This window comes from Notamacropus eugenii, chromosome 5 (assembly GCF_028372415.1).
Source record: "Notamacropus eugenii isolate mMacEug1 chromosome 5, mMacEug1.pri_v2, whole genome shotgun sequence".
Classification (NCBI taxonomy): Eukaryota; Metazoa; Chordata; class Mammalia; order Diprotodontia; family Macropodidae; genus Notamacropus; species Notamacropus eugenii.
Window position 1 is genome coordinate 18749704 of NC_092876.1, and position 25237 is coordinate 18774940.

General features: G+C 41.8%; 1 protein-coding gene across 2 annotated transcripts; it reads right to left on the bottom strand.

Moving 5' to 3' along the window:
- Positions 1 to 5397: 5397 nt before the first annotated feature.
- LOC140508300 (uncharacterized) lies at positions 5398 to 24599 on the bottom strand. Of its 2 annotated transcripts, none has more exons than XM_072616113.1 (4): positions 24350 to 24599; positions 19896 to 19980; positions 12516 to 12642; positions 5398 to 7387 (listed from the first exon to the last, which is right to left on the bottom strand). In XM_072616113.1, the coding sequence occupies exons 3-4, from the start codon at positions 12621 to 12623 to the stop codon at positions 6026 to 6028; spliced, it is 1470 nt and encodes a 489-aa protein (XP_072472214.1). In that variant the 5' UTR covers positions 12624 to 12642; positions 19896 to 19980; positions 24350 to 24599; the 3' UTR covers positions 5398 to 6025. The 2 variants fall into 2 exon arrangements, with proteins under 2 accessions (XP_072472214.1, XP_072472213.1); XM_072616112.1 differs by lacking the exon at positions 24350 to 24599 and adding an exon at positions 21312 to 24021 and having other exon boundaries at positions 5398 to 7584.
- Between the last annotated feature and the right edge of the window lie 638 nt (positions 24600 to 25237).

The following is a 25237-nucleotide window of genomic DNA, read 5'->3' on the forward strand; positions in this document are numbered from 1 at the left end:
CAAATCATCCACCATGACAGTGGCAAACATGCTGATTTTGGCAAGTATTCATCTTCTTATTTATGCCTTATAACATGAATGACTGGAGGAGTGTTAGAAGCTCATCTTTGTGATTACATTTATCAAAGAATTTTGTATGACCCTAACATATGCATGAGAACCTCCTTTTGTTGTTGGGGTGGGGTGGTCTGTGAGACTCCATTTTCCTCTGTCCAGTTAAATATTTGGGTGTTCTGAAACCACAGTATGAATCACGTTTAAGTTTAGGGCAGACTCAATCCAATGAAATCTGGATTTACAATCCCAAAGGATATCTATTAGAACATCATTAGCTGCCAGCACCTCATACAGGATGGCCCACTGTTTTCACTTAGCTCACTTCCAAAGATACATGGTGGCAGTCTCACATGTCTATTCCCATCTTTTCTGAGTCCACCAGCCCCTGCTAAAATGTGAAAATTATAAACAATGATATGATGACTGCATATCCATGCCCAACATGAAGACTGGAACACACCCTTCTAATGAACCTTCAATGACAGAATTTTACTATGTTATACTCAATTCCATCCACCAAATTACTATCGTTTCCAAGTGGTGGCAAATGGTGTAACCCGGTAGAATATTGTCAAAACAGGCACTTCCTCACCTGGAGCACACAATTTTACATGCTTATCCCAAAGAGATCAAAACTGTGTGACATAGATAACCAACCAAATTATGCTAGTCAGGGTTCAAGTACAACAAGGGCTTTTCTTTTTCCAGAAAAAGGGCACAGTCACCGGGTGCTCAAGTAGCAGCAGTTGAGGAAGTGTGAAGGTGGTTTACAGACAGCAAGTTCTTATAGTCCTAACGGGATACCCTTCTGGCCCTTCATCCCATCAGTTGGGTTTCAGGGTTCACTCTCTAGGCATAATTTTCAAAGACCCCAGGATAAAGGAATATAACTTTTACTTTAGGAATTTCTACTGAGAGACAAGGAACCAGGAAACTTTCCATAACGAAAGCAAACCTCTCCTAGGGTGGATCAGCAAAGTATACCTATAGCTTTTGTGGTTGTACAAGCAATATCTATTCTAGAAAACAGGTTAGGGGCCAACTTACCCTCAGGTTTCAGTTGATACTTCATTTAACCCTTTTAGAGAACAGCAAGGTAATAAATGAGGAAACTTCACTCATCCCACTCAAAACCCTCCTCAAACCTGGCTTTCCTAAGCTCCAACACTCGTGTCTTTCAAATCCTCCATCCACAGGTCAAGGAGACCCTCAGTTCTTTTCACTTTCCATCCAGCCTAAACTTGCTTAAATCTTCTAATTCTTTTGTCTTCAAGTGAACCTTAATTGAAGCCCTGAAAGCTTCAAAATGCCCCTTTCTTGTTCCATTCTAAGTTATACCTTGGCTTTTCCTGCACTTTCCTTTATTTCCACCTCACCCTTAGTTAGCCATCAGATCCAGGTCTAATACACCACTGCAGCTCTGCTGTATGAATGTCCTTATGTCTTATATTTTGAGTTGCAGAGTCCTTTTCAATTTCTTTTAGTTGACTTTGTCTGTACTTTACCTAGACATTTAAGTTCAGTTAAATCATTCACAGAAGAAAATACAGTGATGAGGCCAATCTCATAAGACCTAAAGCAGACAGACTGAAAGCTTTATTTATTTATAGCATTGTAGAAGTTATGGAATTATCTTCTACTAAAGCAAGGAATTTCTCACCTTCCAAGGGATAGAATGGAAAATAATCTTATATATTAATTGCATATAATCTGGTTTTACAAAGCTGCAAACCTCACCTTCAAAAACAAAATCCAGGAAAATATTTCAGTATTTGAGAAAACATTCAAACCATAATTTAGAAATTTACAGGGAAGTCATTACACCTGAGTCTCTACTGCATTTTCAGGGCCCCAAATTCTTCTTTCTTGGTTCCTTGTCCACATCTCTGCACTTGCTCCTGCTGAGGTTAAATGCCTAGAAGAGATTATCTGGGCCCTTTTCTTTATTTCCCACTGATCAAAATGTCAGTGGAAGTAAGTCAGTGGGAAGGAGAGTTTAGCATCAGAACTGCATGGGGTGTGTCACAGAGAGCTATTCCAAGTATACATTTTTATTAACTTCAAGTCATGCAAGACTTTAATTTAAAAGTTATCATCTTCTATGATGCAAGTAACTTCTAGGAGGCTAATATTAAATGAAGGGCATTCGTATGGTGTTTGCTGTTCAATCCTAGTAGACTACATGACCACATTTGGGGTTTTCTTAGCAGAGATGCTAGAGTGGGTTGGGATTTCCTTCTCCAGCTCATTTTACAGAGGAGGAAACTTGGGCCAATAGGGTTCAGTGACATGTGCAGGGTCACACATCTAGAAAGTGTCTGAAGCTGAATTTGAATTCAACAAAAGGAGTCTTTCTGACTCAAGGGCTTATGCTCTATCCACTGTGCCACCTAGCTGCCCCAATATAGCCTTCTCCAATAGTCTAATCTCCATGATCACGCTCCAGTTTATAACCTAAGGGTAGAGAGTTGTATGCTCTTCAAAGTGTAGGCATTCCCATGGGGGCCAATCTATTCTGACTGGTCAACACACTGGGAGGTAGCCTATAGTAACAGGAGGCTCTGGAGAAGTGATCTAGGTCACTAAATCCTAGTATAATATCTTTTCAACAGTGGCTGATACAACCCCACATGGGGCCAGAGGAAATACCTCTTCTATCAGATCACCTACTTCCCCAATCATACCAAACCACTCCCAAATTTGGATTATCTGGGCAGAAAAATGTGTGTCCACCCAAGCCTGGGCAGTTTCCAATGCAATCTCATTATCAGGAATGTCCTTCAGAAGAACTTTTCAGAAGGGGACTGGAGCTCTGAGCTGTTCAGCCAAAAATCACATTCCTTTCCATATCCTAAACTACTTAGTAATTAGGTATTGCTATTAATTACTGAAATTAAATGAGAAACTGTAACGGGACGAGTTAGAGCCAACCCCTGTCCATCGCAGGACGCCACACTGAGAGCCTGCCTAGATAACCTGGGGGCTTGTCCATAGGTGTGGAACTAGATGGATTTCAGGAGGAAGGGTCTTGTCTTTGTTTGCAACGTGGCACTTCTTTGTCCAGCTCCGGATGTCCAGTGGAGAAGACACCCATATAAGGAATAGTGTTAGGTGATAGGTTCAATGTATAGGCTTAGGAATGTTCACGTAATGAAGACTATATATGCATGTGAGCTAGCTGGAATCAATGGAGTCCTCACCAACTTGCCTCCCGCCTCATTCATTTCTCACTAGATCAAGGTCTCTTGCTGGACAAGAGCCTTGGGTCGGGGTTTAGGGATCCCTGTAATGGTCTAGGGGACCCCAACAAGAAACATCTTCAGTCTGGTTTCAGGAAGAGAATCAGTGCAATCCACTTACTCATATTCTTCCAAGTCTTGCGTTATAAAAACCTCTACCTGCAAAACTATTGTCAGTTCTCAAAAATATCTGAGCTTCCTAAAGCAGCTGGAATTAGAGTGGAAGCCTGAGGAAGTGACAAGATCAGTTAACCCTGTATGTCAAATTGGAATGATTCCACTGGGGCTCTTGCTACCTTTCTTTGTTTGGCTCAGTTCTGACATCACTTTTAAATTTCCCTGTATTTGGGCCCTACATATCGAGCTAATCTGTCAGACTTGCACCTTCCAGACTACAGGCCATTCACCTACCATTGGAAGCAAACAGTGAGTACAAGCCCATGTCCCCTCTTTTTCCCTGGATGAAGCTGGTGCTTGGTGCCAGTCAACTTCCTCCCTATGACCCCCTCAAAGCAGTGACAGCTCTACAGCCCTTGCCAACAAGAAGCAGTTTCAGTAACTAGGACCTAAAACATTTTGGGTCCCATTTTTTTGAGTGAGTAATGATGGGGTGATGGGACCTAGACCCTGAATTTTCCCCAGCACTTCAGCAACACAGTCTCTGGCATCTGGCCCAGACCAGCCCAACTAGATACTCAGCAGGCCTTTCACTTTGGATCTCTGAGCTACCCCAGACTCCTGTTGCTCCCGGGGCACCCCAGCATATTTAGAATCCTTAATTCTATCCAGATTTCACTGTTCCTTTCTAAGTATCACCTTTTGATCCCCATTAAGGGACAGTCTTCTGCTATTAGCATTACATGGATAACACTTTACTAAAGTCTTTCCAGGCAGACTCACCCTGTACAATGACATTTTGGGGGCTCTTAGCAACCCCAAAATGTCATACACACATATATGTATGTATGTATGTATATACACACATAATGACTACTTCTTAAACAGGCCTATTCAATGAATGACTTTGTGAGTACCTGAATAGGCCTTGGTCTAAAGGGGTCAAGATCCCCCACTGCATCTTGGGCCATCTCCAGTCATCCTGATGAATGTCTGGTCACTGGATCCAGATGGCTCCAGAGAAGTGAGGCTGGTGACCTTGCACAGCCCTCCCTCCCTCAAAACAAAGTCACGTGCAAGTGATGTCATCAACTCTCTGATGGTATGGTCTTCTTTGGCAGCCAACAATGATCACAACAACATACATACACACACACATATATGTATATGTGTGTAGGCATATTACTTCTTTTGCCTTCATTCACATCAGTAGGGAGCCTTTGAGGACCACAACAGTTCCCCGAGTTCATGACGGCCTGATAAGTCCACTCTATTGTGCTAATGGAGCAAAGGTTGTTGGTTAGGCCCTCTGGGATCTCATACAATAACCCTAAGGCTTTCGGGTCTTAGGTAAACATCTTAGTATTTCACAAACATCCTGAGGCAGTCATTGGGACAAGCGTTTGTTAATGAAAGAGGATTGGTGAAAGTAATCACAGCACCAACCTTGCCACAAGTATGGAACTTAGGGCTGCACAGCATATAAGGCTTGTACTTGATAATCTTTGTCTCCTGCCTCATCACTGTGTGCCTGAGATCGAGATGTTCCACTGGTATGGGGTCTCTCCACTGAGCTGGCCCTAACACACATCCCCAAACATTCCCTCTCCTTTCCAATTTAGGTAACAAGACCAAGATCAATAACCACTCTGCTCCAGTTCCTGGTTGACGAATGCCAATCTATGCCCTAAGGCCCCAATCCCCAGTGCAGTAACTTTTTCAACCATTGAGTCCCTTCCTGTACATCACTCCCCATTGCAAAATTAAGTTCAGGAGCACGAGGAATGTCTTTACTTTTGAGGGGATGCCCATTAACTGGGGAATGGCTGAACAAGTTCTAGTATATGAAAATACTGGAATACTGTGGTTTCATAAGAAATGATGAGCAGGCCTACAAGAAAAATCTGGAAAGGCTTGCATGAATTGATGCTGAATGAAGTGAACAGAACCAGAGGAACATTGTAAGAACACAGTAAAACCAACGTTGTGCAATGAACAACTTTATTACATTTAACTGTTCTCAGCAATGCAATTCAAGTGATTCATAATGGAAAATGCCATCCACAACCAGAGAAATCACTACAGAGTGACAACTCCATTTTCGATGGTGTACTTCAGGTCAGAATATCTCTCTTGTTTGGGGCCTCTGCATGAATTTGAACCCACATCATTAAGGATTATTGTCTCATGAACACATTAATTGTATCCTGCTGTAATGTACAATGAATGAATTTCCTAGGGTTTCTTCCTAGTGTGAATTGTCTGAGGAAGAGTGGAATTGAATCTGAAACTCTTTCCACATAGATAACATCCACAAAGTTTCACTATTGTGTCGAGTTTCTGATATGCAGCAAGAAGGAAGTTCTGTGTGAAAGCCTTTCCACACTGATTATGTACATAAGGCTTCTCTCCACTGTACATGCTCTAATGTACATCCATAAGGCTTCTCTTCTCTGTGAATTACCTGATGTCCAACAAGACTCCCCTTCTATGTGAAAGCCTTTCCACATGGATTACATTCATAAGGCTTCTCTCCAATGTGGATTATGATGTGCAACAAGAGCAGAGTTGGGTTTGAAAGCCTTTCCACACTGATTGCATTCATAAGGCCTCTATCTAGTGTGGATTTTCTGATGGCAAGCAAGATTGCACCTTACTGTGAAAGCCTTTCCACACTGATTACATTCATAAGGCTTTTCTCCAGTGTGGATTCTCTGATGTTGAGCAAGATGGAATTTCTCTGTGAAAGCCTTTCCACACTGATTACATTCATAAGGCTTTTCTCCAGTGTGGATTTTCTGATGTCGAGCAAGATGAGATTTCTCTGTGAAAGCCTTTCCACACTGAGTACATTCAAAAGGCTTCTCTCCAGTGTGAATTCTCTGATGGACAGTAAGATTGGACCTCCCTGTGAAAGACTTTCCACAGTGATTGCATTTATAAGGCTTCTCTCCAGTGTGGATTCTATGATGGACAGCAAGATTGGAGCTCCCTAGGAAAGCCTTTCCACATTGATTACATTTATATGGCTTCTCTCCAGTGTGGATTTTCTGATGTTTAGCAAAACTTGAGCACTGTCTGAAAGTCTTTCCACATTGATTACATTCATAAAGCTTCTCTCCAGGGTGGATTCTCTGATGTCTAGCAAGACTGCACCTGTCTGTGAAAGCCCTTCCACACTGGTTACATTCAAAAAGTTCTTCTCCAGTGTGGACTCCTTGATGATAAGCAAGATGGACCTTCTGTCTGAAAGCCTTTCCACACTGATTACATTCATAAGGTTTCTCTCCATTGTGGATTCTCTGATGGACAGTAAGACTGAAGCTGTCAATGAAAGCCTTTCCACATTGGTTACATTCATAAGGCTTCTCTCCAGTGTGGATTCTCTGATGTTTAGCAAGACTACCATTCTGTTTGAAAGTCTTTCCACACTGATTACATTCAAAAGGTTCTTCTCCAGTGTGGATTCTCTGATGTCTAGTAAGGTTGGACCTCTCTGTGAAAGACCTTCCACAGTGATTGCATTCATAAGGCTTCTCTCTACTATGGATTCTCTGATGTTTAGCAAGATCAGTATTCTGTTTGAAAGCCTTTCCACACTGATTACACTCAAAAGATTCTTCTCCAGTGTGCCTTCTTTGATGTGCAGCAAGATAGCCCTTGTGTTTGAAAGCCTTTCCACATTGATTACATTCATAAGGCTTCTCTCCAGTGTGGATTCTCTGATGTTCAGCATGATGTCTCTTCTGTCTGGAAGCCTTTCCATATTGGTTACACTTATAACGCTTCTTTCCGGTGTGGATTCTCTGATGTCTAGCAAGACTGGACCTGTCTCTGAAAGCCTTTCCACACTGGTTACATTCAAAAGGCTCTTCTCCAGTGTGGACTCTTTGATGTTCAGTAAGATTGCCCTTCTGTCTGAAAACCTTTCTACACTGATTACATTCATAAAGCTTCTCTTCAGTGTGGATTCTCTGAAAGTCAAAAAGGAAATCTGTAACAGACAGCCTTTCCACCTGTGGATTTTTATCTACTTTAATAATAAAGTCATGAATTTCTCTCAAATGGAAGCAGTAGGGGCCATCACTCACGAATGTTTCTAGGTCACACTCTTCCAAAAGAATTCCCAACTTTCTCGTTATTTCATTTAACTCATATCTGGTCTCTACATCTGAAGAAAACAAAACATTCAAACATATTCACAGAAAAATATATGTACACATAAATAAATGAAATCACAATGGTTACTGAAGACTTAGGTAGCTCAGGACCTTCTCATCACCAACCTAAATGAAACAAAATTTTATGGTTGTACTCTTGGAGTAAACATTGGCATTACACAGACTGTGTCACTACAAGAAGAGACACAGCATGCATGAGAGTGATAAAGGAAATGTACACCACAGAGTGCTGGAATCATCAGAGTCTAAACATTCCATTCAATAAAAGCAGCAGCCCCAAAGCAAGGTCACTACCAGAAGACTGCTCGGTCAAGTACTAAGAGTAACTCTCCACGGGAAAAAACTGTTTTCCTAAGTTGGAAAAAACACTGAGCCTAAACACAGTTATTAACACTCCAACAGGAAAGGAGTGGGCAGCTTGCAGAGATTTATTGTAGATTACCACATTAACTCATCTGGGTCATAACACTAGTAAAAATCTAAATTGGCTTCGATGAAAGTTATTGAGAAAATCAAAAGGTACTAAAGGAAAAATGAGAACTTGATAGGCCTACCAAGTAGGTTAGTTCATCCATCTCTAAAAAGGCTGTATTTTACTCCAGTCAAAGATAAAATGCAAGCAAAGCTTGAAGAGATTCAGGACTCTTGGCTCAGTAAGAAGGGAGATGGAATTAGTTTTATCTTGACTCTAACAATCCAAAGCACTTTTATGATGCCCTAAAGGCTGTATGAATAGTTCTTCATTCTCAAAGAGGACCATGCCACCAGGAGGATGATGCCATGACCTATATTTGAATTGGATTTAAGTGAAAGAGAGCTGTGCAAGGTCACTAAGCTCACTTTCTCGTCCAGAGCCATCTGGGTCCAGTGGCCAGACAGAGATCAGGACAAGCAGAGATGTCCAAGACACCTGAAGACTATTTATGGGCTAAAGACCTATCCAACTCTAGTGCACCTCACCAAGTCAGGAAGGATGGAGCCACACTGATTACTGATAAGGATATGATCCTCCAGAGTTAGACAAAACACTTCCATAGCACTCTCAAGAGACCATCTTCAAATACTGCTGAAGTTACTGATCATTTACCTTAGGTTGTCCTCCATCCTTCTCAAGCCATGATGGGTACTCCCACAATTTATAATTCTTGCTACCAAAAAGAGAGAGCTACTACAAATACTTTAAAATATTTTTCTTCTGTTTTCCTTAATCATCTTGCAAAAGAGACATAAGAATAGCATTACTGGATCAAGGGGTAGGCACAGTTTAATTGTTTGGTCATCATTATAGGTAGTTCTGCAAAATTGATGGATCCGTTCACAGTTCCACCAACAGTGAATTAGTGTCCCTAATTTTCCATATTCCCTCCCACATTTATCCCTTTCCCCTTCTATCATTGTAGCCTGACAGGTATAAGATGATATCTCAATCATTTCCAATTTGAATTTTTGTAATAAATAATAATTTTGAGATTTTCTCATATGATTATATACAGTTTTGACTTCTTCAGCACTAACTGCCTCTTCCTACCCTTTTACACCATTTACAGTTGGGGAATGACTCATATTCTTTTGAATTTGACCAAGTTCTTTATATATGAGAACTTGATCTGAGAAACCTCTTATAAAATTTCTCCCCTCAAAAGTTTTTACTTTCCTTCTGATCTTGCTTATATTGCTGTTCTTTGTACAAAACCTTTTTAATTTAATGTAATTAAAATTGTCCATGTCACACGTCATTCCCTTCTGTGCCCTTGTTTATTCATGATTTGTTCTCCTATCTAATAAAAAATCTTGTAAGTAATATGTTCCATGATCTTTAAATTTCCTTGTAATATGTCATGTATACATTTTGACCTTATCTTCATAAACTATAAAATATGGATCTATGCCTAGTTTTTGTCACATTTCTTTTAGCTTTCCCAACAACTTATCCCAAATAATGAATTCTTATTCCAAAACCTTAAGTCAAATAGATGGTTACTCCATATATATGCTGCTTTAAGTTGTACATCCACTGTGCTCCATGGATGTACTTTTCTATTTCTTAGGCAGTACCAGATCGTCTTGATAATTACTGTCTTCTACTGCAGTTGAAAGTCAGGTTCTGCTAAAATTCTTTCCTTTATATTATGTTTTTATTACTTCCTTTCATATTCTTGTCCTTTTATTCTGCCAAATGAATTTTTTCTAACTCAGTAAAATAAGGTTTTGGTAATTCCCAATGCCACTGAGCTGGCATTGAAGGTATAAATTAGGTTAGATAAAACTGCCATTTTTATTTTATTGGTCTTTCATACCCATGAACAATTAATATCTCTCCAATTATTTAAGTCTGCTTTGAGTTGTATAAAATGGCTTTTCTGTTTCTGTTCATGTAATTCCTGGGTTGGTTCTGACAGATACTGTCTAGAGCAGAGGTGGGGAACCTGTGGCCTCAAGTTCACATTTGACCTCCTAGGTCCTTAGGTACTGCCTTTTGAATGAGTACCAGTTTTGCATTACAAAACCTTTCATTAAGCAGATTGCTTTTGTGATGTTTGGACTCAGTGATAGGACTGCACTTGAAGACCTAGATGAAGGGTCACATGTGGCCTCAAGGCCACAAATTCCCTACTCCTGACCTAGACTCATTGAAAATAGGCTATCTGTTCCTATCTGTTCTTGAAGAGTTTTATTATTGATATATAGGAAGGTTGATGATTTATATGACTTTACTTTATATTCTGCTACTTGGCTAAAATAATTGTTTCAACTAAGGTTTTAGTTGAATCTTTGGAATTTTCCATGGATACCATCATATTGTCTTCAAAAAGAGGTATTCTTATTTTCTCATTCCCTAATCTGATTTATTTCTTTTTCTTCTTGTATTGATATCCTAGGGTTTCCAACACAGTACTTAATAATATTGGTGACAATGGCATTCCTTGTGGAACATCACATCTTACTGAGAAGGTTGTTAACTAACCTCTGCCCATTACAAGTAACTCTGGATGACAGTTTTGGGGAAGTGCCTTTTGTTACTTTAAGGAAAAATTCATTTTCCCTACACTTTCAAGTTCTTGTAAGAGAAAGGAGTATTCTATTTCATCAAAAACTTATTCTTCAGATATTAATATATTCATGATTTTTTTATTCCTTTTGTTATTGATATAATAGACTGTATGTATAACTTTCCTTAGGTTAAGCCTTTTCTGCATTTCTGGTGTAAATACAAGTGGTCACAATTTACAATCTTTGCAATTTATTGCTTTAATCTCTTTGCTAGTATTTTCTTTAGGATGTTGGCAACGATAGACATTAATGAAAGTGGTCTGTAATGTTTTCTTTTTTACCCTTTATGATTTGAATATCAACATATTTGTTCATAAAAGGAGTTTGGTAGTTCCTCCTTCTTTGTCTATATTTCAAAATCACATATTTAGTATTCAAATTAGCTGACCTTTACATGGTCAGTACAATTCCCCTTCAAATCCATCTGGTCCTGTTTCTTTCTTCTGAGCAAGCACATTTGTGGCCAGTTCACTTTCTTTTTCTAAAACAAGATAATTTCTATATCCTATTTTTCCTGTCAATCCCATGAGAACTACCACAGCTCCCTACCCATCTGCTTCCTCTGCATCACTTCTTTTCATGACTTCTTAGTGTATAATAACTGCTCCATTTTACCTCTCTGTACTCAGTTATATTTATGAAAATGAACCCATCATAATCAACTCAGTTTAAGCTTTTTTTTCTTTCAAACTATCCAAGGAACAATACCATTCTTAAGGGTACTGGTAACATTTTCACACATAAAACATAAACAGTTTGGATGCGCTGAGTCCCTTATCACTGGTTTTTAACGTTTATCTGATATTTTTCTTCCATCTTCTACATCCAACTTTCCATTGGATTCTGGTCTTTTAACTCAAAAATACCTGACTGTCTTTCAGTTCACTGAGTGCCCCTTTTGAATTTTCCATTCAGGATTATAGTCAGCTTTACTGAGTGACTTATTTTTCTTCACAACCCCAAATCCCTCGCTCTGTGAAGTATAATGCCCCAATGTCCTCTAATGTAGAAGCTGCTAGGTCTTGTGTTGTCTTGAATGTAGCTCCTCTGTATTTACATTGTTATTTTTTTGTGGCTTCTAGTATTTTCTAATTAACTGGGGAGCTCTGAAACTTAGCTATAATGTGCCTGTGACTTTTCACTTGGGTATTTCTTTTAGAGGGTGAATAGCGAGTTTCTTTCTTCTATTTCTACTTTACCTCTTGTTCTAGAACTTCAGGGACATTTTCCTTAATAATGTCTTGAAATGCGCTCTCTAGACCCTTTTTGGATCACACCCTTAGGTTGTGGGACATTTTTTACGTTGTATCTCCTTGATCCATTCTCCAGATTTTTTGTTTTTCTAACGAGTTGGTTCACATTCTCTTCTACTTTGTCATTCTTTTGGTTTTTAGTATTTCTGGGTGTCTCATAATGTCCTTTCTTAAGTTTTTCATCTCTTTTTCTAATTAGTTGACTTTCTTTTCATCATTTCCTTGATTTCCTGGACTGCCCTTATTTTATTCTCTAATGTTTCCTCAGTCTCCCATTTGATTTTTGAAGTCCTTTTTATGTTCTTCCAAAAACTCTTATTGGGCTTGTGAACACTGACATTTCTCTTTGAAGTAGGAGTGGTTTTTTTTCAACTTTCCTCCCTTTTTCTGAGAATGAACCCAGATCATTATCTCCAACTATCTGAATCATGCTAAGTTGTTTAACTTGAAAATGCTCCAAGTCAAGTAAAAATGGATGGAGAACTGGTGTACATACATAAGTGTACACTCAAGGCACCTTCTGAGCTTGGGATGCAACAGGGTATGGATCCAGTCTATGTTACCTGTGCTAATTTTTGCCTAAAAATTAATATCAGAAAAAGGAAAATGGCCCTTACCCAGGAACAGCAGATTTTGGACATTCTCCAGCATGACCTCCTTGTACAGCTCTTTCTGTGAATGGTCCAACAGGCACCACTCCTCCTTACTGAAGTCCACAACCACATCCTTGAATGTCACCAAGTCCTAAAGCATCAAAAGTCACACAATTTAGAACTGAAAGAGAGATCCAGAACTCTTCTAGTCCAACCCTCATCACCTTAGAAGAAACTGAAGCACAGTTTCCCTACAAATCACATAACCTTTATGAGTGTCAGAGAGTGTCATTAAGAACCCAAAGGAATATGGAGAAAAGCATTTTTTATTTGAAATGAGAATTATGACAGAACCCTGAAAGATGGAAAAAAATGACTTGCAACACAATGTGTAGCCCAATGAATTGATACAACAGTGAGGTATAAGAACCTGTGGAGGATGGTACTATATATTCAGATAAAGTCAAAATGCCTACACAATTTAGATATAGACTGATACTATAAGCAAAGGAGGAGAACAAGGCATAGTTTACCTTCAGATTTATAGAGAACAGAAGAATTTATGAACAAACAAGACAAAGAGAACATTATGAAATGCAAAATGGAGGATTTTCATTTCATTAAATTGAATTTTTTTGTGCACAAAGTCAATGCAACCAAAATTAGAAGGTAAGCAGAAAGCTGGGAAACAATGTTTTGACTGCCAGTATCTCTGATTCACACCTCATTTGTCAAATACATAGAGAACTTAGTCAAATTTATAAGAATACAAGTCATGCCTCAATTGATAAAAGTTCAAAGGATATGAAAAGGCAGTTTTCAGAGGAAGAATGAAAGTTATCAATAGTCACGAAAAAATGCTCTAAATCACTACTGAGGAGAGAAATGCAAATCAAAAAACACCTAAGAGACTCTCCAGCATGACAAAACAGGAAAATTTTAAATTCTGAATAAAATCTGGGGGGAAATTGGAACAATAATGCATCCTTGATGGAGTTGCAAAGTGATCTAACCATTCTGGAGAGGAATTTGAAACTATGCCCAAAGGGTTATAAAAATGTATATAGCCTTTTGATGTAGTAAGACCACTTTTAGGGCTACACCACAATGAGAAAATATGAATGGGAAAAGGACCTATAGGTACAATAATATTTATAGCACCCCTTTTCGTGGTGGGCAACAACTGGAAATTGAGGGGAGGCCCATCAATTAGTGAATGGATGAACAACTTGTGGCATATGAATGTAATAGTAATGTGCTATATAAGAAATGATGAGCATGTGGACTTCAGAAAAACCTGAAAAAAGTCACATGAAGTGATGCCAAATAAAGTAAGCAGAACCAGAAGAACAGTGTAGACAGGATCAGCAATATTGTGATAGCCAACTTTGACAGACTTGGTTCTTCTCACCAATGCAACAAACACAATTCCAAAAAACTCATTCATGATGGAAAAGGTTATGCACATCCAGAGAAAAAACTATGGAGAATGTAGATTGAAACATACTATTTACTCTTTTTTTCTTTTATTATTTTGTTTCTTCTTTCTGCTGCTTCCTCACATTCTTTCTAATACTTCTTTAAACACGACTAATATTGAGATATGTTGTTGTTTGTCCTTCACTTTCAAAGAGGTCCATGATGTGGAGATGATGACATGACTTGTACTTGACTTTGATTTGAGTGAGGGAGGACTGTGCAAGGTCATCATCAGCCTCACTTTCTCTTCCAGATCCATCTGGGTATACTGGCCTGCTACTCATCAGGATGACTGGTGAAGGCCAAGGATGCAATGTGTGACCTTGGCCATTTCAGGCTAAAGTCTTATCAGATTCTCACTTTCAGTGAGATATAGCCATTCAATGAAGAGGCCTCTTTAAGTAGTTACTCAAGGGATGGCCCCTCTTAATAAAAGAAAAAAAATTACCCAAAAAATTCAAAGTGTGAGAAGACCCTCAAGGGTCCTGGGTAGAAGAGAAACAGTAACTGTTTAGTAATTACAGTCATGCTGTGCTAAGTGCATAGGGATCTGATGTCCAATCTATCAGCTCCAGAGTGAACTGGGCTTAAGGCTTGCTCTTTGACCAAGAAACGTAGACAGTAATTATAAAGGAGAATGGTAGCTTTTGGCTATGGAAGTGCAACTTCCCCTAGATAGAGCAGCAGAGGAGAGAAGAGGAGAGGAAAGGAAAGAAGAGAAGAGAGGAAAGGAGAAGCTACTCCCTCACAGTTTGTATTTGTCCTTTGTTCTCCAAGAGGACCATGACATCAGTCTGATGATATATGTTTAATATGAATATATATAGAGAGCTGATATCAGATTGCATGCTGTCTTAGAGAAAGAGTGGAGAAAGAGAAGATAAGTTCATCTGAAATTCCTCCCAACAACTGTCCAAGGTGACACATTAAGAAAATTCAAGGAAGACTTTGTGAGAAGCTGCTCAGTACTGTGTATTCTTCTGTTTGGGGGTAGTGAGGGAGGAATCAATAGTGACTACTGAGGAAAGGACAAAGAAAAAGGAATGATCAAGTAAATTTCCTAAAAGTCTGAAATAAATTCTTAATTAGATGAAAGTATGGAAAGGATTCTAAAGTGAGGTTATTCACAAGCTGACCTCAACTGAGTGGCATGAAACTGTTTTCCGCCAACGGAAGAAGAGATCTCTATTGTTATAGGGAGGGGTTGAGATGACACTGGCTGCGAGAAGTCATGGTCAAAAGCATCGGCTACCATTGCTGTATGACGGCTTGCTATCATTCAAGGAATAAATTCATTCATTGTATTATTTAAGTATAGAGAAACAAAACTAAATATGTGAGGAAGGAAGGTTCCTTAATTCAGTAAAAATATAATATTTTATAAGCTGGGGTAGCAGACAGAGCTCATGCAGAAGAGACACACCAATATTATTAATGAAAAACTAATTATTTCAACATGCTTGCAGAACTCAAGAACAGTGGTGAGCAGGAGTCAGACTGATAGATATCGTACAAGAGAGTAGTCATATCTATAAAGCTTTTGATCCTTGAGAGGTCTCATCTATTTATCCAATCTGCTACACGTAGAACACATGGTCAGCCAACACATTTGGCATTCAATGCTCTTCCATTTCATTTTCTCCCATTTCTGGAAGAAGATGAGTCACTCTTTCAGTTTTTCTATTACTTTAGAGCAATTCTCTTTCAAGGAGGTAAAAATCTCTTTTCATTCTTTTGTCATTTTGACTCTAGTTAAAACATTTACCTTCTGTTTGTAATCTATATTTCACTGTTTGCTTTCTTTATTTATATTACTGGATTTTTGAGCAATTAAAGAATTTATTAGGCTTTTCCTGATTTTTTAGCTTCCGAGAATTTACAACATTTTCCTTTTCACATGTAGTGAGTTATGATTCTTGATTGCATTGTGTATACTCATGTATGAATAATCACTTTAGGAAGGCCATGCTTTTATTCACTAATAATTCATCTCCTGAATCCCTAACTAGCTTTCAACAGAACCTTTCCCATATTTCTTTCCTTCTCCATTTCCCAAATTCTCTCCTCCCCACCATGGGGTGAACTCATGTCCTCCAACCCTCCACATAAATAGAGGGGCAGCTCACACATCTCCATGTTTGCACCTGGCTGCCTAACTCTGACCTTCTCACTGACTTTGTCACCCTGTTCCAGTGTCTGGTGTCTTTAACCCAAAATCTCTTCCTTTGGTGTCTGGTCTTCCCCTAGAAAGTATAAACTCTATGGGAACAGGCAGTCTTTTTTCTTTTCTATTTAAATCCCCAGGCTTAACTCAGTTCCTGGCATATAGAATATCAACAGCAAACACTCATTGACTACTGACTATCCAAACACTTTCATCTGAATATACTGTTTATTTTGCTTTAAAAGCCCATCGTGACACAGACACTACTTACTTCTCATGTTCACCTTATTTCCTGCCATCCTTCTCTGACCCAATCACACCGGCCTCCCTTATATGCCAGTAAGAAGACACTCCATGCCTAGGCTCCAGGCATTTTCTCTGGCTCTCCTGAGTGGCTGGAATTCTCTGCCTCCTCATTCATGCCTCCTTGGTCCCTTCAAGGCTCCACCAAAATCCCACCTTTACTGCCTTCATTCTATGAACTATATCCAATTGACTTGTCTATATCTTTGGGGTAACTATCTGTATACTTGCTGTCACCCCGTTAGGCTGTGAGCTCCCTGAGGGCAGATTCTCCTGTTAGCCCCTTTTTGCACAACCCCTACTAAGCACAGTGGCTGGCACCTAGTTGGCACTTAATAAATGTGGGGTAAATAGCTGCCTGCCTTCTCTCCTTCTCAGAACCTCTTCATGGGATCTTACAGAGCCTTCTTTCCTCCATTCTCTAAGAAAGTAGGAGCCTTCTTTTTTCAAAGAGCAACCATGTGCATGGCCATTTGCTTGTCCCCTCCCCAACTCCATCCCATTCTCCCTAAAAGTAAGCGCATTCACTCATTCCCCACACCCAGGTTCCCTTACTTGTTAAGCTTTCTCTAGCAGCTGGTCCCTTTCCCAGGGATTGCAAACATACTCATCTCTCCCATCTTTCAGGAAGCCTTTTCTAAATCTCAGCAACTTTTAAACAACCACTCTACCTTACCTCCTTTTCTCAGGCAAACTCCCTCAAACATCTGGCTGACCTTTCTACTTTCCTCTCCCACTCACTCCTTAGTGATTATTCAGTTGTGTCTGACTCTTCTAGATCCCACTTGAGGGCTGCAGAGCAAAGATACAGGAGTGGTTTCCCATTTCCGGCTTATGCTCACGTTAGAGATGAATTGAGGCAAATAGAGTTTGGTGACTTAAGTGATTCACAATCACACAGCTAATAAATGTCTTAGGGCAGATCTGACCTCATGAAGATGAGTCTTCCTGATTCCAAGACTAACGCTCTACCACTGGGCCACCTTGCTGCCACCCCCTCACTCCTTAACCCTTTACAACTTAGCTTTCATCTTTACTTTCCCCAAAATGCTGTCTCCCACGTTAGCCTTGATGTTTTAAGCACCCAATCTGATGGTCTTTTCTCAGTCCTCCTCCTAACTGACCTCTGTGCTTCATTCAGTACTGACTATGCATCTTCCATATGAAGCCCTTCTTGGTCCACTTTCTCACTTTGGTTTCCTTAAATTCACCTTATACAATGTGCCTACTATGTGCCAGAGACAAGCATTTGACAAAAATTATCTCATGTGCCAGTGTCCCCCATGTTGCACAGTCAAATCCAAAGTTCTTGAGAGAGATCTTGAGAGTGCCCTTTTATCACTTCTCTTGACCACCATGTGACTGCCTGCCCCATGTGAGTTCTCCATAAAATAATCTATTTGGAGAGTGTACATTTTGCATTGAAACAATTTGGCTAGCCCATCGAGGTTGTGCTCTCTGAAGCATAGTTTGAATGCTTGACAGTTCACCTCCAGCAAGGACTTCACTGTCTGGTACCTTATCCTGCCAGGGGATCCTCAGAATCTTGCTAAGATAGCTCAAATGAAATATATATCTATATATGGAATATAGAGAGAGAGATCTTGAGAATGTCCTTGTATCTCCTTCAGGAAGGGGAGCAGGGGAAATGCTGGACTGACATGAACTGAATGTGGTCATGTTGGTATTTCTGACAGAGCCAAATGTATACCACTTATGTTCCAGGAGTTGGGCTAGTCTTCCTCCAACAGGAGATGAAAAACCTTGAGAAATCTCTGTCAAGATATGGCCAGAGGGACAGAAAAATGGCCTGAAAAGGAATAATATCAAAGAGGAAAAGAAGGAGCTGAAGTGGCCATGGGGAAACTTAATCTTGGTCAAGATAGTGGAGAGTGGAGGATGTCCCATAGATGAGGAGGGGAAAGAAAGGATGAGTCTGCACCTAGAAATGAGAAACACTTTGCAAGCTGCTCTAGATGGGGCTCATCAGGGAGAGATCATCCACAGAGTATCAGAAGAAGAAGAGACCCATCATGGGGTGTAGGTGTGGGTGTATGGCTAACCTGCTGTTCAGATAACTGAAGAATGAGGTCTTTTGTCTTCCTGGGGCAAACATCAAACACAAACCAGAGAAGTTACATGACTTAACAAGAAGGATGACCACTCTCTACTTCTAATGACTCCCACAGGCACAAGGGATACTTTAGGAGACTCAAAAGGAGTACAGAAGACAACCAAGTCTAAGCAAGGATCTGAAGCCAACAGGGACACAGGTGTGGTTCTCCTCACTCTTGACTGCTAAAATCTGGGGACTGAGAAGACAAAACAGATCTGGACAATTATCAGCTTTCTAGGAAGAAAGTGTCCAAGAATGGATGATGAATTCTTGTTTGAAAAAAAGAAAAAGAATTGACCCTGAATACTAAGGCTGAACCAAGAACCTGGAAACCACTCACTTGACAGATTAGCGAGCATTTATGAAGCACTTACCACTTCATGGGACAAAGTCTTGGGAGGTTTGTGGGAAAGTTCAGGGGTTAGAAGCAGGGTGATCTGGTAGTCCCAAAAGCTAATGTCCCTTTGTGTTGTACAGAGAGACCCAATATCCAGGAATAAAGGGATGATGGTCCCTTTATATACTTCCTGAGTAGACCATAGATCATGGAGTGTTGTGTTTATTCCAGAGATAATGACAAACTAGAGAGTCCAGAGGAAAGTGACCAGGATGCTGAAGGGCCTTGAGTCCATGGCACATAAGGATCCTCTGAAAGGAATGAGAGGCTGGGGGGCCATGACAGCCATGTTCACTTACCTGAAGGGCTGTCACGTGGAAGAGAATAAACATGTTCTCTTTGGTTCTGCCCAAAAGGGCAACATGCAGTACAAATTAAGGGGAGAACTTATTCCTGATGTTGAGAAAAGCTTCATTAACAACCATATCCCTCCAGAAGTCTCAGGGGGAGGGGGTTCTCCTTCACTGAAGGTCATCAAGCAGAGGCTGGATGAAAATTGGTCCAATAAGTAACAATGGTTGTGCCTTTCTTGTTCTGAGCTGGACAAGGTTCCTTTCAAGGTGAAACTTTCTGAGTCTATGAATTCTACTTCCTCTTGGCTTCATTTTGTGCTAGACTCTCTACCATGATGACAATGTTACTACTGATTAAATTCATATTTGAAAAATCATCCCTGAAAATGAACCCCAAAAAAATAATCCAAGGATATACAGTCACCAGACTGAATGTCACAGTAAGAATTCAAACAGATCTAAGCTAGGATAAAATGCCATCAGGTTAAATGTAAAACCTGACATGTTGGTTCAAAATACTAGCTGTAGGACTATGAAGAAGATGACTTCTTTTCATTCACCAGTGGCAGAGATGTACTAAGAGAGAATGCCTGAGGCCCAGATGTGTAGAGGGGACCTGGCTCAGACAAGGGCAATGAGAATCCTAACTCACCTGGAGCCTGGCAGTCAGCAGTCCAGAGGTCATGCCTTCCTTCATGCTCCTGCCCTGGGAAGGGCATGGTCTTGAGATGTCCAGGCTGTAAGTTCAGAACAATTGGGAAGGAAGACGATCAGACAATGAAGCTCCAGAACATGGTCCTCACCAATGGCCTACACTACAGTACCCTGAACCCTCCTGCCACATCCACTGTGGGGGTCCATGACCCCCTCTATCAGCTCTGCCCACCTCTCCCTGTCACAAAACTAATTTCACTGGATCTCTCACAAATCTCTGCTACCTTTACCTGAAGATCCTTTTCTGCTTCACCTTTTGGCTCTTTGACGCAGTCTCCAAAAGAGCTAAGCCAAAATTTCCACCTTTAACCCATCTTACAAGATGACCTTGACTCTAACTGAGATCAAGGCTGACACTGTCCAATGTGAACTGCCTCAGCTTCCTTCTCTGGCTTCCCTTACATACCCTTCTGGTCTCCCCAAAAGGAGAGGTAGTATCCCTCCCAACCATTCAGCTTACCACCTCCTGGACGTGGACTCATGCCTCTTTCCAGACATGAAATCTATCAATTACCTACTCACTGCATGGGCTAGGGAGGAGGTAGCTGGATTCTGGAATGCCTGTAACCTCAAGGTGGCCATGAAGGGGTCACTACCAGTTACAAGGTAAGTTTTCCTCTGAGGGAGCGTGGGCTCCTTTGGTCTTTGGATTCTAAGCACTTAACATGCCACAGAGGAAGTGAATATTTAAGGTTGGTTCACTGAATGGTTGAAGATTGAAGGAAGGCATCCAAAGGATCCATCCTTGGGCCTGTGCCATTCATCACTTCTGATATTACTTCTGATGAAAGAACATTTGTCAGGGGGTTAAAGGAACACGACTGTCACACTATACACTGAAAGACAGAATCCCATATCCAACTCCCTTTTAAATATGTCAAGTCAGATATCCCTTAGATATCTTAAACTCAACATGCCTAAAACTGAGCTCCTTATCTTTCATCCCAGTCATCCCTCTTCCTAAGTTCTCTACTACGTTTTGAGGACACTACCATCCTCCTAGTCATCTGGGCTCCCAACCTAGCTGCCATCCTTGGCTCCTTACTGTTTCTCAGCTTCCCGTGGCCAATATGGCCTCCAGTCTCTCCCCACTCCAGTCCATCCTCCACTCAGCTTTTATATTGTTCTTCCCAAAGCACAGATCTGACTATGTCATCCCCAGTTTACTCCTGGTCAGTATATTCTAACATCTCTCTGTCACATTCAGAAGCAAAAAGGAAATCCTCTCTCTGGCATTTGAAGCCCTTCATAAAGTGGCTCCCTGTCATCTTTTCCAGTCTTCTGAGGTTCAGCTAGGTGGTGCAGTGATAGAGCACCAGTGCAGGAGTCAGGAGGACCTGAGTTCAAATCTCACCTCATACACTTGACACTCACTAGCTGAGTGACCTTGGGCAAGTCACTTAACCTCAACTGCCTCATCCTGGGTCATCTCCAGTCATCCCGATGAATATCTGGTCACTGGATTCAGATGGCTCTGGAGGAGAAGTGAGGCTGGTGACCTGTACAGCCCTCCCTCACTCAAAACAAAGTCAAGTGCAAGTCATGTCATCATTTTTCTGATGGTATGATCTTCTTTAGCAACAAGAGATGAACACACACATCCAGGCTTCTGATACATTCTTTACCTTCCTCATTTTACTTTACAGATGAGAAAACTGAGGTTCATGGAGGTTAAGTGACTTGTCCCAAATCACAGGAGAAGTATTAGTGACTTGAACCCAGGTTCTCTGACTCCACAGGCAGCGCTCTTTCCACACTGTCACCATGGCAGAAGGCTTGCTAAGACCACAGAGTCAACTGGGTAAGTTTCTCAAAACCTGCCAAGATCAAGGAGACAAGTCAGCATGGGGCAGCTAGGAGGCACACTGCAGGGAGCAGGACCCTGAGTGAAGAAGACCTGACTTCATATCGAGCATGTACTCCTGTGCGACCCTGGGCAAATCACTCAGTGTGTCTGCCTCAGTTTACTCATCTGTAAGATGGAAATAATAATAGCACTCATATTGAAGGGTTGATGTGACAACAAAAGGACATCTCTGTAAGCCTTAAATGTAAATGCTGCCTATTGTAATAATAACCATAAGTAAAGCTAGGAAAATATTATAAATTTTATATGATTATACCTACATATCATACTTAATATAATTCCGTAGTAGGAGTAGTAGAATTGACTTAGCATATGTAGCATTTTGTTGTTAGTTGTTTCATTTGTGTCTTACTTTTCCTGATCCCATTTGGAATTTTCTTGGCAGAAATACTAGAGTGGTCTGCTGTTTCCCTCCAGAGTTCATTTAACAGATGAGGGAGCTGAGGCAAACAGGGTTAAGTGATGTGTCTAGGGTTACACAGTTGGCACCTGTCTTCAAGATGACTCTTCCTGACTCTATGCCCAACTGGGTGGAGCTGCCATGTTTAGTGTCTAGTCAGAGGCAAAGCTTGAACCCAGGTCTTCCCAGCTTCTAGCAGTCTATTACACAACATAATTTCTTCTCTCAAATTCCTGATTAAAGTACTTATGGCACAGATCAAAGAAACCTCATGACTTTATTTCCTCCTTCCCACCTCTCAGGGTCTGTCCTAGGGATATAAAGAGAAACAGAAACAGCCTCATAGAGTCCTGGGGTCCTCCAATGGTCTTCCCTCTCAGCTGACAACAGGTTATTCTTTGAGTATAGTGACTAGGTTCCCAAAGTGGGCGACGCTGCCTTCTGGGGGGCACTGGAATGATGCAGGGGATGGTAATAATCTTATGTGCAACTGGGGGGTAATAAATAAAAATAAGAGGGCAGTGAAAGCATAAGGAAAGAGAACATAAGAAAATATTGAAAAACCATTTAAGCATGTTTCACCTGTTGTCTAACACAGTTAAAGTTGTAGTGATTACATGATTTTCCCAATAAACACAAAATGCAAGTTATAACCAATCAGTGGTCAAGTTCACCAAGTGTTGGCAGGCCAGTGTGTTTTGAACTGTCAGCAAGTCCAGCATGCATCAGCAGGAATATTGTTTGTGTATTAATTTGTTTACAATCACGATACTACATGGTTACACGATGAAATATTGTATCATCACAATTTCAATGGAGGAAAGAAAAATGCCACAAATTTTACAATAAATTATGAGATTTAAGATATGTCTTTTTTTTTTTTAACATTTCTTTGAAATGACACAAATATTTTTTAAAAATCGTTACAGGGTTAAAGAAAGTAGATTTCCAGGAGGTGCTGAGTAAATTTTTTTCTTGAAAAGGAAGCAGTAAGCCAAATAAGCTTGGGAACCTCTGATGTGGTCAATGAACCACGTTCAGAGTCACATGGATCACAGGTACATCTCTGCATCTTTTTTCCTTTTCTGTAAGAGGAGCATGACAGACTGTCAGATGCTAAGATCTAGGAAAATGTGAACTCAGAACAAGTGAACTTAGTCTGACGTCTCTTCTTCATGAGAAGCAATGCCAGGTGTTTCATCAATCAACAGGCATTCTGAAGGGCTTACTCTCTGCCCGGCATTGTCCTAGGAGCTGAGGCTATAAAGAAAGGGGAAAATCAGGGGCCTGCCTTCAAGGAGCTCTACTGGGGGAAGTAACATTGAAGGGGAGGCAACAGGCGGCCCAGGGGCTAGAGCGTCAGGTGAGGAGGCAGGAAGACTTCTCTTGCCGAGGTCAAGGGGGCCCCTGGGCAAACCACTCAAGCCTATTTGCCTCAGTTTCCTCGTCTGTAACATGAGCTGCAGAAGGAAAAGAGAAACCACCCCCCGCACCTTTGCCCCCAAAGCCCCAAAGGATCCCAGACAGTCAGTCCTGCCCCAACCGCACAGACTGCTCCCCACTAAGCTCCCTGCCCCACAGCTGGCGGCCCCTCCCTCCCTGCCCAGCCTCGAATCCCGGATAACGCAGCCCCGAACCCGGATAACCCAGCCCCGAATCCCGGAGCGCCCAGTCTGCGCCCCGGGCGCTTCCACTCCACACCAGGACAGACAGCAGGACCACAAACCCAAGGTCACGGCCTGGGCAGGGGGCTCAGGCGGGATCTCCCCTCCCTCTCCCCAGCACAGCCTTAGTTCCCACCGCCCCAGCTCTGCTCACCTCCCGCCTCCACGCTGCAGCTTCAGTGTCCCCTCAGGAACCTCCAGGGATCCCATCCCGAACCTTCCTCTCGGATTTCTTTCCCTGCAGTCCACCCACGAGGCCAAGGGCCGGGCTCTGCGCATGCTCAGGAGCACCCTCCTCCCTCCTTCCTCCTCCCTCCTCCCTCCTCCCTCCTCCCGTCCGCTGGCCGTCCAATGGCCGCCTAGAGTCCCTCTTAACCAAGTTCGAGTATCCCGCCAGCGCGCATGCTCACTCCGGTATGACTCCCGCCCCCAGGGTCGCCCGGGATCAGCGCTTGGATTACCCAGTCAGTGCGCATGCTCAGCCTCGTTCCAGAAGCGCCAGAGCCTAGAGCTTTCCTGGATGGGGCTGTGCAACCTCTGCGCATGCTCAGCCTCTCGCCGGGACTCTCACTGCGCTCCCCTGCTCCCTCTTCCGATCGCCGCCCCTGGAGCCCTGGTCCTGACTCTCCGCCTGACTCCCCTCTCCCATCCAGACCAAGAACCGCCTTCAGCTCCTGCTTCCTGCCCGTCTGGTAGTGGACCGTACACTCCTCGTACACAAGAATCGGGAGGGGCGTGACCGTTTGACCAATCAGCGTTCACCTGCCTCCTCGCCAGCTCACCAATCAGAAGCTCAGGTCGCCTCGGCCCCACCCAGAGCCTGCTCTTCCCTCCTGGTGTCTGTCTGGCTGTTGGTCAGTGATCTGTTCTCCTTCCAGGCTCAATTTACCCGCGTATGTCAGCCCATGCGGATTCTGCATGCAGAAGGCGCTTACTAAATGCTCGCTGCCTGGATTACTGGCTATTCCCTCCAATTCTCAGGGTGCCCAAGGTACTTCACTAACAGTCCTGTTCAACTTCACTTGCCTTTATACTTGGAGGTGCCAATGGACACAGCCCTGATAAAGGTGGCAGGTGTCACTGGGCCAAGGAAAGGTCCCTGTGGTTCTCCACTGGAGTCATCTCTCCAAGTTAACAGTGATTTAAGGATGACGTCATGCTGTGACCTTTCAGACTTGGTAGGGACTAGGCCCAAACGAGAGAATGTAGAGAGCTAGCACTGGAGTGACCACTTATACCAGATATTCTTGCTAGACTTAACAACTGGAGGATTGAAGGCCACAGACACAGCAAACTCAGCCCAAAGGATCTTGTCACAAAGATGGAAGGGTTTATGAGTCAGGTCCAAC